Consider the following 14,300-nt stretch of genomic DNA (forward strand, 5'->3'; position numbering starts at 1 on the left):
CTGAACTCTGTGAGTGATACTGTGACGCTGGCAGGTGAATACAGTCCCAGATTTGAGCTTCGGTCTTGTTGAACATTTTTCTCTTATGAAAGGGCAACCCGACAGGAATACTTTGGAGTCAGTAGGACAGGTTTTAACGCTACTTCTTTACTTTCCGACTGAGGTAAGATTCCTTTCTTACTTTTCAGGAGGAGATTTGAATAAACTTAAAGTTAATTGTTCAATTAAACTGGTTAAATCAGTCCTATGTTTTTGTTGTTGTTGTTGAGATTGTTATTGTATCATAATCAAAACAAAAGTTCACATTTCAAAATTTCTTATGGTAAAAGTCAGACAATATGATTAGAATGTAAAAAAAAAAAAAAAGCTGTTGAAAAATAAATTCCCCCGCCAGTAGAGGACGTAATGTCAAGTTGTTGTCAGCCAGTATTTTTTTTATGTATCTAAGCAGGCCTGAAAGTTTCCATCGCTGTTCTACATGTTGCAACAAGTATACCCTTCCACTTTTGATTTCATCTTTTCCCAAGCCCGTTTTTTTGTTTGCCACTGTCTCAACTCACACTTCATAGCACTGTTAGTTTCAGTGCCTCTCTTAATAATTAAATATTTGCTTATATTTGGCCTGACAATTCTCCCACTTTTACTTGAAATGACGAAGGTTTACACAGTCCACCCCCGTTTGAGTTTGTGTATCACTGTTGAATGTTGAAATAAAATGTTATGGCACTCTTGCCTGTTAAATCTCAACATTCCTGCTGTGTTTTCTCCCACAGGGCCTCTGCTGCCTCTCCAGAATGTTCTCTTTTTGGAAAGTGTCTTGCAGGTAGTGCTCAGTCAAAGTGGACTGTGACGTGGAGATGGTCACTGTGAATACCTTGCTGGCAATCTGCATATGGATACAAGCACAAATTGCTTCAGGACAGCAAAAATGTCCTTCTATTCACCGTGGGCTGGTGAATTTCAGTGTAGAATACTCTCTGCCCTACTTCCAAACAAACACTATCATACAGAACATTGTGGTAAACAAGAAATCAGATGAACCAGAAGTGTATCTTGGATGTCAGAATGCTATAGTTGCAGTTAATGATGCCATGGGAAAAAAATGGGAGCTGAAGACGGGACCCATAGGCAGCTCTGACTGTGAAACCTGTCCAGTGTGTGACATAGAAACTGATCCGGAGGACCCAGTGGACACAGACAACACGGTTCTTGTTTTGGATCCCGTTGCAGATTTGTATTCATACATATACATTTGTGGAAGCACGCAGTACGGTATCTGTTACCGCATCGATTTTCATCAACCAAAACTTAAACCTACCTGCTTTTACAAAAAGGAGCAGAACTCTCTTACAAACTGTCCTGACTGTATAGCCAGTCCTCTTGGCACTAAAATCACCTTTGTCGAGAACAGAAACACTGCTTTATTATTTGTAGCAGCTTCTGTCAATGACAAAGTGGTGCAGAAATATCCTCGGAGGTCGATTTCAGTGCTAAGGCCGCTTTCAACTGAAGATGGCTTCTATAAAGTCATGGATGGGCTGACAGTGCTGCCCAGTTTACTTAACTCTTACAAGATTGACTATATCTACAGTTTTTCCACCGAAGAGTTTGTCTACTTTCTGTCCCTGCAGAGGGAAGATCCCTCCAGGCCCAACTCAGCCTTTCAGACCCATTTGGGACGATTGCCTATTTCAACTCCAGAGGTATGGATGTACAGAGAGGTGGTGCTGGAGTGCCGGTATGAACCAAAGCGCAGGAAAAGAAGTGGCTACAGAGACATTGTGTATAACGGGCTGCAGGCCGCCCATTTTGGGCATGCAGGGAAGGACTTGGCTGAAGAGCTGGGGGTCACTGAAAAGGATAACATGTTGTACGGGGTGTTCACTGTGGTCAACGAGCAAGGGGAACGTCAGGCGACCTCGGCCCTGTGCGCCTTTCCTTTGAAAAATATCAACAATGCGATTGATATGGGTGTGGAGGCATGTTGTACCTTAGGACCGGAGCAACTATCCAGAGGGCTCTGCCACTTCCAGCTGTGTGAGAGCTGCCTGCATGAAGTGAGTAACTTTTTTATGTCTCAGTGTCAACAAAGTGATGTACAAGTCGCTCTGTGCGTAGACAGGAAGTGATATGTTCAGATAAACATTACGCAATAGAAGCAACCTGTAAACAGCCTTTAGGCTTCTAGTTTTGTGCCACAGGAACTTGATGAAGGAAATCTTGAACATCAGGAATAATAACCCCTCTGGGGCATTAAACTGCAGGTTGCAAACTTCTGTCGTACGGATTCCAGCGTAGCTCTGACTTTATTTTTTAGGGCTGTTTTCCTGTTGGAAGTTTAGATTCTGCTCCAGACTCAACTTTTTTGTGACATCTAATGGGTTTCCTTCCAGGCTGTCCTGCATTTTGTTTCATACCTTGTCATGAATGAAAAAAAAAAACATCCTCACAGCATGATATTTCTCTGTGGGTATGGCTGTCTTTAGGAAGATGTGTGGCATTGATGAAATGTAAAAAGAATATTTGTGCGAAAAATTTTGGAAGGTGCTGTTTATATGTCTGTTTGCTTATGTGAAAAAAGCAAGGAAGAGCAGACCTCAGTGAGAGAACAGGGAGTGGTAGTTGAGTCAGTATCCTAACCTGCACATTGACACATCATTGCTCTAACGCAAGTTTGACTCTGCCTCAGACGAGAGCATAAAATATTTATCAGATTGAATGGTTACACAAAGTTGAGTATTTCCAATTTTGTTTGTCATTTCTGGAAAGGAATAATACATCCTAATTTAAATTACACCAGATGTGAACCAAGGTTATCACATTAATGACAATCAATTTTTAGAACAACATTGATATACAAATTTGTTACATCTTATCTTCTCAAAAACTTCTCTGTTCTTATTTTCAAGCATATTAGGAAAAAAGGAAATTGCTAAATTCAAGCACCTCCAATCAGTCTAGTTTAGCCCGGTGTGGCACAGACTTCAGTAATTGGTTGTTACAGGTTGTAACGAAAAAGGAGTGGCTTCTCCTTTTTATGAACTTGCATATGTGCCCTTTGAGCTTTTTCAGCTGTGTGAACACCCACAGGAATCAGTGTCAACAAACGCAAGTTATTAATCCTTCTGATAAAAGCTGGAATTTCAAGAGGAGGGTCAGAGTTCTCATCTCAGCTGAGTAATATGAAATAGGATTTATGTTGGAGCATGGAAGGATTTTATAGCAGTAAGTCTCTCAGATTCACTGAAACATAATCAGAGTAAACAGTCGTCCTCAGAATAGTAAGTTCAAAACACGTACAACTCATCTGTGAAGCAGGAATAAAATGAAAATGTTTTTTTTTTTTTTAACCAATCAATCAGTGTATGTGTTAGATGTTGAATTTGACAAATAAATATTGAACTGTGAGATCAACACCGTCCTGTGCTAGGAGGAGGATCAACAAAGGAAAAAAATACAAGCAATGCCAAACAACCATCAGTTTGAAAAACCGCAAACAAGTTACTCTGTGAAATAAGCAAGCTACAGCAGGACGGGACAGGTCAGCTGGCTGCCTGGAAGTGGAATGCTTACTATTAGTTTAACAGATCCTGCATTTTTTGAACAAGGAACTTGTTTTCACCACCATGACCTAACTTTCTGGCAGACTGTTAAAACTTCTGTGACGCACTCATTTAAGTACCATTGGAGGCACAGAGCGTAGTTTCACTTCCTAACAAACTACACTTAGAAACAGTCACTAAGTCAACAAAGTTGGGAACATTATTTTTTTACAACTTTTATGAGGCTCCTCCCATTAGCTGACCCCAAAGCCAGAAGACTTTTTAAATTCATGAATGAATCAGATTTGTTTCTTTTGTTCTTCATGTCATCATTTTAGAGGAAATTCAGGGGAGATATAGGTGGATGTCAGTGAATTAGAACATCCTCAAAAAGTAGTTTTTCTGTCCTCTATTAGTCTCAAATCATGTGAATTGAGACTAATAGGGGACTAATATAGAAATGTTACTTTTTGACCCTTTGTAAGATGACTATTTGAAAGGTTGCTCTGCGCTGACATTACCACTCAAGAAGGACAAGCCACAAAAGCTTGTTGCTATAAAACCTGGCTGCTCACAAAATAGTGCTGTATTCAAGAAATATTTGGAAAGCTTAGGGGAATAAAAAGTGTGTAAGTTAAGGAGCTCAAGGCACATTGAAGAATGTGAAGTAAATCCCATTCAGAAATTTGGAGGAGATTTCTAAGCTACAGAAGAATTCCTTTTGTTAAGCTACTTTGAGACCTGGGCCAAAGAGAAAAAGAAATAACTTGTCCAAAGTCATGTTTTCCTTTGAAAGTAAAATTTACATTTCATTTGGAAATCAAGGTCCCAGAGTTTGGAGAAAGAGTGGAGAGACACAGAATCCAACTTGCTAGAAGTTGAGAGATAAATGTTTATGCACAGATGATTTAATTAGTCTAAAACTAGATTTGGTCCAATGTAATTAAGTTCAAAGGTCGCACAGATGATTACCCTTGACATTTTAGAGCACATTGTGCTTCACAGAAATTCCTGTTTCAATTTGCATCAGGACTTGGCACCTGAAGTGCAATACCTGCTTCTCCTACTGTGACATTATTGTCAGAAAAACCTACCTTACTTAAATTCAGAGAATTATTGAAGTATTTTTAAAAGGAATATGAGGGACACTATCCTCAACAATGCAGATGAGCTGTATGCTGCTATTTAAGTAACTTAGGATTTCTTCACATCTCAAAAGTCAATCACATTCTAATTTACTGGCATGCACCTGTATAGGAGCTAATTGCTAATTGAAGCAAATCCAAGCTGGCTTTGATTTCAAAAGTATTTGAATTGTTAATTTGAGCGACTGTGGGTCTTTTGCTTCTGCAGAAGTCAGAAGGAAACTACACATGCGAACATAAAGCTACACTGGTTTCAAAACCACACTACAGACTGGATATCTTCAACAGCAGGATGAGAGACGTCCTGTTTACATCTGTTCTGGTCAGCATTAAAGAAAATCATACCATCGGTCATTTTGGCACCTCAGATGGTAGGATACTACAGGTAACAGGCTGTTGTTGTACTTATTCTGTTTAATATGTGTCAATGTATTAAACAATATGTAAAAATGCTGCCCTTTACTTTTTACTTGGTTGTAGGTGATTCTCACTCTGCACAACCCAATAGTTTTTGCCAACTATTCGTTGGGTGAGGTCGCAATATCCAGTACAGCAGCTGTGTACTCAGAGGATTCACTTATCTTCACTGCAGGAAATAAGGTACATTTACTTTATGCACACATTAGCCCAAAGGGCTTTCTCTATTTTAATTTTCTATCTTCTTTTCATAAACAAGATGTTCAAGGTGCCCACTACAGGACCAGGGTGTGATCATTTTCTGACATGCCCCGCGTGTTTGACGGCTCCACGCTTCATGAACTGCGGCTGGTGTTCTGGAAAGTGCTCCAGGGAGTCTGAATGCACCTCCGCCTGGAACAAAGACTCGTGTGCACCTATTTTAACTCAAGTAATAAGCTGCCAACTGTAACAAATTAACTGATGGGATGTGCAGATTTAAACAAAATCCATTAGAAAATTGCTGCATCAGCTGTTGTTACACCAGTGCACAGATATTATCTCTTTTTATTTTGTAGTTTTTTCCTAAAACGGTACCTGCTGGAGGGGAGACAGAGGTGACACTGTGTGGCTCAGAGTTTCTGTCTCGGCGACCAGCCATCATCAGCGGGGGAACACATGTCATTAGAGTGGATTCTGGAGCCTCGTGTGCTGTCCTGCCCAAAAAAAGCAACATTACAGTGTGAGAAGCACAGATACAAAACACTGGCAGTAGGATTGGTTTTTTCAGTTTTGTTTTGCTTCCACTGCTCTCTGTTTGCCACTGTTAGCTAATGCTTAGAGTGAATGATGCTGGTTTAAATTGGGAGTTTTTGAAACTTCCCTCACGAAAGTAAGGAACTCGGAACTTCTATTGAACACTTGACCATATGGTCAAGATTTTAAAATGCTCAAATTATTGTTTTTTGACTCGAGCGATAATTTCAGGGAGCATTTCCACTTTAAGTGTGTAACCATAGTTTGTCGACTTCAACCAAAGTCTTTGACAATATCTAGACTATAGGCTACCCAAACATTGTGGCACACCGTCAGGAAAACATGAAAGTGTTATACTGCTGCTGTACATTGGGATGAGAATACTTTTTGTATTAATGTGATGAACCACGGTTTTCCGAAAGTTTTTAAATTTTTTCCTTCATCACATTGTCCCCACCATTTTTTCTGGTGGGGACCTCTAACACTTCACCTGCAAAATACAATAGAGGTTATTGAAGGCAGTGAAAGTCTATCTCCAAAATGTTAGTGGCATGCATAATTTTCATACATGACACTTGGAAGATTATGTCATACCAAATTTTGCGTTCAAGCAATGATTTTGAGAACAATGTTGCTCACACTAATATTCTGTGATAATTGCCATTTGTTGTTTTGTGTAACAACTAACAACAAGTAATTTAATTAAATTATGTGATGTTAAAGCTACATGATTAAACTAGATGTTATTTCTCTCCCTTGACAAGTAGGAGTTCTGACAGTCCTTATAGAGCTCAGTGCTGCTTTTCCTTGTTGGTTCTGGGGATCAGATCAGATCAGAACCAGAAGTCCTGAGAGGTCTGGAAGGTTGATACAGCAACAGCAGACCTATAATGTATTGTGGTGTTAACTTGTTCAGTTATGTATAAACTAACAATAACATAATATAAATACACCACCATGTTAAATGTATGCTAGTTCTACTCAGGTGTTGTAGCAGCGACTGGATAATGATGTTGGATACAAACACGCTCTGCACTGATGATGGCTTACTCAGCTCAACATGCAGAATGCTTAAAGTGGTTCATATAGCAGGACATTGTGATATGTTTTCTGACTAATTCAGCTCATGATTATTTAACAACTTGAAGCACTCATTGACTGCATATAGAGACTGCATCATCTCACAATGGCTAGGCAGTTATGAGTACTAAAAATGAAAGGGTCACTTTACAACAAAGTTACCATTTCACACCTTTCATTATTGAATGACCGGTGTAATGTTTATATATTGATGTTTATATATGGAAACATACCTTGTGAGATAAGAAAATGTGTGTGAGAAACTCTGAGATTGCATCACATGCATATTTCTATCTCTTCTTCATTGAAATACTTTAGTTTTAAAATATGATTACATGCTTATTTCACAGGCTAGTGTGCCAAATTAATGAAAAAATACCACACCAAAACCTGAATATCACCCTGGAAATAAATGAGGAAAAAGTGGAGGGTGACTACTCCATTAACGGCACAGTCCAGATGTCCGGCTTCTCTGTTGTGGTAAGAATGGCTTTTTCTAAAGTTTCTAAAATATCCAGATAATTCATCGAAATAACTGACATTAAAAGAAATTCATCTACCTCTATCAGGAGCCAAACATCACAGACATCAAGCCTAGCCATGGTCCCATGTTTGGAGGAACAACAGTTACTGTCTTAGGCAAACATCTTTACTCTGGGAGCCAAAGACAGGTTCTATTTGCAGATAGAAAATGCACATTGGTTCCAAGGTGAGCCACACAGGTTTCTAAATCTTATCGGGAATTTGCTGATTGTTGGAACACTGACATATTTCCAATTTTACCTAATATTTTTTTTCTTTTAGTGATCCTAAGGAAACAGGGGATTTGTCTGAAATCATCTGTAACACACCACCTGCGGAAAGCATTGGGGAAGTGCCGGTGAAAGTTGTAATTGACAACCTTGAAGTGACGACTGCTAAAACGTTTTTCTATAAGAAAAATCCTGTCATCACCTCCATCTATCCCCATTGCAGCTTTCGAAGGTGGGGTTCTCACTTTTTACATTCACTGCTGTATCAGTATAAAATTTGACTCAAACTTTATCATAAAAACTGTAGTTTCTGTTAATTGAAATGATCACAATGTTATTAGTGTTAACGTCTATCCTGCCACACAGCGGCTCCAAGCTGGTTATAAGAGGTCAGAATCTGGATTCAGGCCACAAGGTCGTGGTTCGGTATACGCATGAAAATTCTCAGTTTTCTCTTCAGCAAGTAAGTCAACCATTTGATCAATTAAGCAAATGTGAAAAATAAACCAGGACTTGTGGATTTGATTTAAAACATTTACATGTTTTTTTTTTTGTTTGTTTTGTTTTTACTCAAGGACTGCAACAGCTCAAGAAATGCCACATACTTGGAGTGCCAAACCCCAGCCTTTTCAGCACAGATAGCAGAGGATGAATTTAATGTTGGAACCATTTCAATTCTCATAGATGGACAAAATATTTTCAGTAAGACAAAGTTCACCTACCACGCAGATGCCAATGTCATCCAGCTGGAAAAAGAGGACAACATTTTCCTTCTGAAACCAGGAGGAAAAGAAGTTTCGCTGCATGTATGAAAATTTAAACATCTTATCAGGAAAAACAAAACATTCCTGCTTTTTTTTTTTTTTTCGCTTAGCTATGATGCTTCAAATAATACAAATGTCTAATATTTGATCATTTTTACATACCTGACAGCATGACAAACTACAATCAGTGGACAAATGCATGAAAATAACAATGAGCATTGGCAATGAGCCCTGCAAACACGTAGTTTTGCTAAATGAGTTAACCTGCAGGATTCCTAATGGCATGGTTTTCCCCAGCAATGGCTTACCACTTAAGGTAAGGAAACCAATTCAATTTTTGCTTCAAACCAAATTTAACGCAAAGTAAAGGATAAAAATAAAACAACATTTTGCTTTGCCGCTGCAGGTGTCTGTAAATGGGAAAGACCTCTATGTTGGTACAGTTGTCTATGACAAAACCAACAACAGCACTGTGATTGCAGGTATTGTGCTGGGCATTATTACAGCACTCGTTGTAGGTGCTGCCCTTGCATTGTTTGTGATGAGATACCTGAGGAAGAAAGAGAGAGGTGAGGAGAAAAAAAAACTTCTTGAATTGGTTTGAAAATATGCAAGAGGTGAACATAGTGGAAATCTACAGAAAACATTTGAATGATTTCTTGTGTATTTGGAAGCAAAACATGATTGTTATTCCCCACTGTGTTAATAGTCTAAACAAGTTCTCTTTTTTAATTTCACTTTTCACTTACTTATGTTGTTTCCAATGTTTTATTTCAGCCATCATAGACCGCAGTTTATCAATGGTGCCCCGAAATCTGATGAACAATCAGACTGACCCGTTTCCAACATCTGACTACAGATATAGTGAGACACAATACACATTGGTCATGATTTATGAAGTACAAATGCAAATCTTATGAATTTGCTAATTCTTTTGATTTTTTTTTTTATAATAGTTCAAACATTTTTGGGAGCTTCTTTTACTTGATGTCAACAGCAAGTTTTACAAAAGTAATACACGAATCATGTGTAATGCTAAAACCTGAACTTGACCAAACATCTGATTATAAGTAGTTATAAATAATATGTTTGAAATTTGCCAATAATTGAGTCTAGCCTGTGATACACTCTCATTTTTAAAATGGAGATGTATTCCATAAAAAGAGAAAGTAAACTTCAGCATTTGGCCTTTCGATTATCTGATCAGCGTCAATCAATGGATAATTGTAAATTTGCAAACTTTGATCTGCTGATTGATCCTTGACTTGTTTATTACATTTAATAGTACATGTTTGGTTGTGCCACAGGTTTGGTTGCCTGATAGGTGCAATTCTACTAATGTAATGCTTCTAAAAGCAAAATTGCAAAACCTGCATGTTTCACCATCTACACTATAAATTATTAAACAATTTAAATAATGCAAATTCACTCATGCACATGTTAACTGCTAAAATGTTAATGTAAATGTTTCTTTTCTCATTTTTTTACCTTTGGCGTTAGGTCACCCGTTGAGCCAGACATCGGGCTCAGGAGGAATGGCCTTCCAGGGTTTAATGTATGCCTCCAGCTATGATCATCTGGCCATCCCTTTAATGTCCAGGGACAACCTCTCGGTGGTCAGCTCAAATCCTGAGCTGCTTGAGGAAGTTAAAGATGTGCTGATTCCTGCTGAGAGGCTCAGAATCGAGGAGGGGCAAATTATTGGAAAAGGTAAATCTCTTGTCTTGTTTATACAACATTAACCCATTTCACTTTGTAGTTTCCTTCATCCACCGTTTCTTTTCACACAGGTCACTTTGGGACCGTTTATCACGGATACCTATTGGATAGCAATAAACAAGAAATTCATTGTGCTGTGAAGTCATTAAACAGTAAGTCCTTTTGTTTATAAAGGACATTAACACTTCGCTGGAGTTTTCATTATGCACCATTCTGAAAAATTTTAGATTATCTTGTGGTGTTGTATGAAAGTATTATTCTACCATCACTCTCTAAATGAAATGCTAGTTAGAACCTTTTCTATGTTAACAACAAATGCTGATAATATGTTTGCAGTTCTGTGGCTGTTCATCAATTACCAATCTTTAAAAAATCTGACCTCCCGATTCAGATTTTTTGGCTGATACCAATTTGTTTTGTCTTGAATGTTGCTAAAATGTCACTGTTGCCAACTCGGCAAGAAAGTCGCTAACTTGTTAACAGTCGGGTGACAACTAGTAACTGCAAACATGCACCTGTTGAACTGGTCTATTAGTCAAACCTGTTTCATGGGAGAGCAAAAGAGTTGAGGTGAGTAAGTTTATAGATCTTTGCTAATAAGAGTGGATCTGATAATAACAGGAATCACAGATTTGGGTGAAGTGGACCAGTTCCTCAGAGAAGGCCTCATCATGAAGACCTTTCACCACACCAACATATTGTCTCTGCTGGGCATCATGCTGCCCAAGGAAGGACTTCCTCTGGTTGTTCTGCCATACATGAAACATGGAGATTTGCGTCACTTCATCCGATCTGAGCAAAGGGTGAGTTTACAGATGACACTGTATGACGCAATGACCTTGATTGTGGATGTTATATATATATTTATATATAGATAGATAGATATCTGCTGTCCACACTAGATAGCTTCTTTGATTACAAATGATTTTTCTTTCACAGAACCCCACAGTGAAGGATCTGATTGGATTCGGGCTTCAGGTTGCCATGGGTATGGAGTATTTAACACAAAAAAAGTTTGTTCACAGAGACCTGGCGGCAAGGAATTGCATGTGAGTGTGAAACAAACCCTGTTCATATTAAAGGCCTATGAAACATCAGTGTCAAGTTACAGCAGACTTTAATGTATTTTACCAGGATTCAATGCTTTTGACCAACATACAGTAAAGTGAAGTGAAAAAAAATACTTTTTTTTCTTTTTTTTTATCTGATAAGTGTAGGGTTTAGATGTACTTAGGATACACTTTGGTAAATTTATTTTAAACTGTTGCTTGTGGGATATGTAAACCTGCTTAAAACACCTATTACACAAAAGATATCAGCATGAGGGAGGTGATTGTTTTACTGATTCCTCTCTTCAAGGCTGGATGAAACCTTCACAGTAAAAGTTGCAGACTTTGGCATGGCGAGGGATGTGTACGACAAGGAGTACTACAGCATTCAGAATCACAAAAGAGCAAAGTTGCCAGTGAAGTGGATGGCAATCGAAAGCTTGCAGACACAGAAGTTCACAACAAAGTCAGATGTGGTGAGTGTGGCTGATATTCAGAAAGTTTGACATAGTCAATAGTAAATTTGCATCTTCAGTAAGTGCACATGTGTTGCCAGTGGTCGTACGGTATCTTAATGTGGGAGCTGATAACCAGAGGAGCCAGCCCATATCCAGATGTGGACCCATATGACATCACACACTATTTGATGAAGGGACGAAGACTTCCACAACCACAGTACTGCCCAGATCCTCTGTAAGCGCCACACTTGCTCCCTTTGCGTTCATGTTCATTACCTATGTGTAATTTATTCTCAGTATGAGTAAATGGGCTAATCTAATTGAGAATCTGTAGCATTATTGATCAAAGGCAGCCTTTAATGAATCTGACTGAGCCTGAGCTATTGGTTTGAAGAATAAAAAGTTGAAGTTTCTGGTTTGTGCAAAGCTGGTAGCAACATATCCAAAAGAAGTGGAGCTCTGATTGAAATGAAACCTGTACTAAACGAGACCGATTTTTTTTCCCCTTACGATTTTACAAATATTTATTACCGTACTGTGTGCTTTTATGTCACATAAAATCCCAAATTAGATGCTTTGTAGGAGGTGGTTGCTATCATTCAGAATTTGACAACCTCTGTTTCTGATCTTGTTTCCAGATTTAACTTCTCTTGTAGTCATTTTCTTAAATTCTTAAATCATCCACAGTTACTCCATTATGTTGGCATGCTGGGACCCAGAACCCGAGTACAGACCCAGCTTCCACAGCTTGGTTGCAGAAGTGGACGAGATCCTGTCCAGTCTGGAAGGAGAACACTACATCAACCTGAAGGTTACTTACATCAACTTGGACCAGCCAAGGCCGTATCCGCCTCTAAGTGGTTCTGCAGATGAGGCTGAGGCCTCGGACTTGGACTCAGATGACCACTCAGCCAGTTAGGGATGCAGGTTGCCGCGATGCAACCTTAACTGGTTGCATCTCTTCCTTCCCCTGAAAGGAAGAAAGACTCCAGATTGCAGTGAGGATTTCGTCATACGGAAATTAGTTATTTTACTAAGTTGTGGATGATTTTCAAACCCAGTCACTACTGATATTTGAAATAACAAGTTCTTACTGGAGATAAGTAATTACGGGAGTTTCTCGTCATTTCTATTTTGCAGAATGGATAAAAAAATCCAACAATTGTAAAGATTTTTTTGCAGCGCTGGTACAAATGAGACAAAATGAATGTAAGTATTTTAACCTCAGAGGAATATTTTTCAGCGACCTCTGATTAATACCCATAGGTCAGCAGAATCGGGGTTCTTCTTTTACTTCAACTGTTCTTATCTTATCTGGATATATCATGAAGTATGTTTTGTGACTTCAAAACATAAATTTAATTCATATATGCAGAACTACTATAATAAACCTGCAGGACCATGCAGAGCTTTCTTTGCTTTTCAGAATCTCATCTCATTCTCGTATTTATTCACTAGAGGGCAACCAAGGCCTCCATGTAAAGAGAACTGTTCTGCAGTAAGGCTTTGGCAGTGCGGTAAAACACCTCCAATCAAAGTTGTTGCTCAAACAGCAGCACCGTATCTATCTGAACCTGAAACCTGAAACGGGTAGTGTTGTTAATTCTTTGATTTGTAAATCTAAAAATGATTGGACACAATCTTTAGCAAAACAAGATATATATATATATATATATATATATATATATATATATATATATATATATATATATATATATATATATATATATATATATATATATATACAAATGAAATTGATTATTGTATTATTTTTAGTAACTTTACAATATGGTTCTCTCAAGACAATAGACTACAAAAGATTTCTACAAGCAGCAGTGGCTTATTTGTAATCTTGTTATGTGACTATTTTTTTTTTTATTCAGGACAACTTTATTTCTTTTTCATTTTGTTTTTTTTACTAAACTGCACTGATTGTTTTTTTTAAATAAACACTTGACAGCCTTTTTTTTGATGACTCGTCTTCAAAGTTACTAAATATGGTAATATAACCTAATAATTTGTAGAAATGAAATAGATTCAACCTATCTTTTTGCTTTGGGAAATCACTGCAAAAAGCAAATTTATAACTGGTTCATCAAAGCTATAAGGGAAAATAATCCTGACTGCAAAGACACAACCCTGAGGCAGAAAAGACTTTTATTCTCTGCCAGGTAGATGAGAAAAAAAAAAAAAAACACACACACGCACGCACACTGTCAGAGGTCTGAAGTGTGTCAAACCAACCAGAGCAAAAAGTACCTGCCTGCAACTGATCTGTGTATCCAGCTTTTAAAATTTTTTCTATGAATATTTTATGAAAAACATTTCAATGACTAGCTTTTAGGTTTGAAACATGCTGCTGTAATAAAAACAGCCCGGTTGTACTCAAGTAGGTTTTCGAGGTTGTAGAAGTTAGATTATCTCCTAAAAAAACAGAGTAACACTCTTAACAGAAACCCACCACCATGGATTTATAATGGATTACCAGGAAGTATCTATGCTTCAATGCTGTCATTAATTTTATGCAACAACTTCATTTGATCCAACAACAAAAAATGCTTTTCCTACCACAATTAATTCCGGTTAGCATTATACTGACATCTTATGCCTCTGGACATCCAAAAGGCAAGGAGGACAAA

At 38.0% G+C, this 14,300-nt stretch overlaps 1 protein-coding gene across 1 annotated transcript; it reads left to right on the forward strand.

Moving 5' to 3' along the window:
- Positions 1-13,089, forward strand: LOC122833582 (macrophage-stimulating protein receptor-like). Its single transcript, XM_044121279.1, has 21 exons — positions 1-163; positions 774-2,057; positions 4,896-5,072; positions 5,168-5,287; positions 5,364-5,534; positions 5,662-5,825; positions 7,270-7,399; positions 7,489-7,628; positions 7,724-7,903; positions 8,038-8,134; positions 8,247-8,477; positions 8,605-8,751; positions 8,842-9,004; positions 9,213-9,299; positions 9,936-10,145; positions 10,226-10,306; positions 10,776-10,957; positions 11,094-11,203; positions 11,514-11,679; positions 11,760-11,896; positions 12,349-13,089. The coding sequence occupies exons 2-21, from the start codon at positions 858-860 to the stop codon at positions 12,578-12,580; spliced, it is 4,125 nt and encodes a 1,374-aa protein (XP_043977214.1). The 5' UTR covers positions 1-163; positions 774-857; the 3' UTR covers positions 12,581-13,089.
- The last annotated feature ends 1,211 nt before the right edge of the window (positions 13,090-14,300 follow it).

This window comes from Gambusia affinis, linkage group LG07 (assembly GCF_019740435.1).
Source record: "Gambusia affinis linkage group LG07, SWU_Gaff_1.0, whole genome shotgun sequence".
NCBI lineage: Eukaryota > Metazoa > Chordata > Actinopteri > Cyprinodontiformes > Poeciliidae > Gambusia > Gambusia affinis.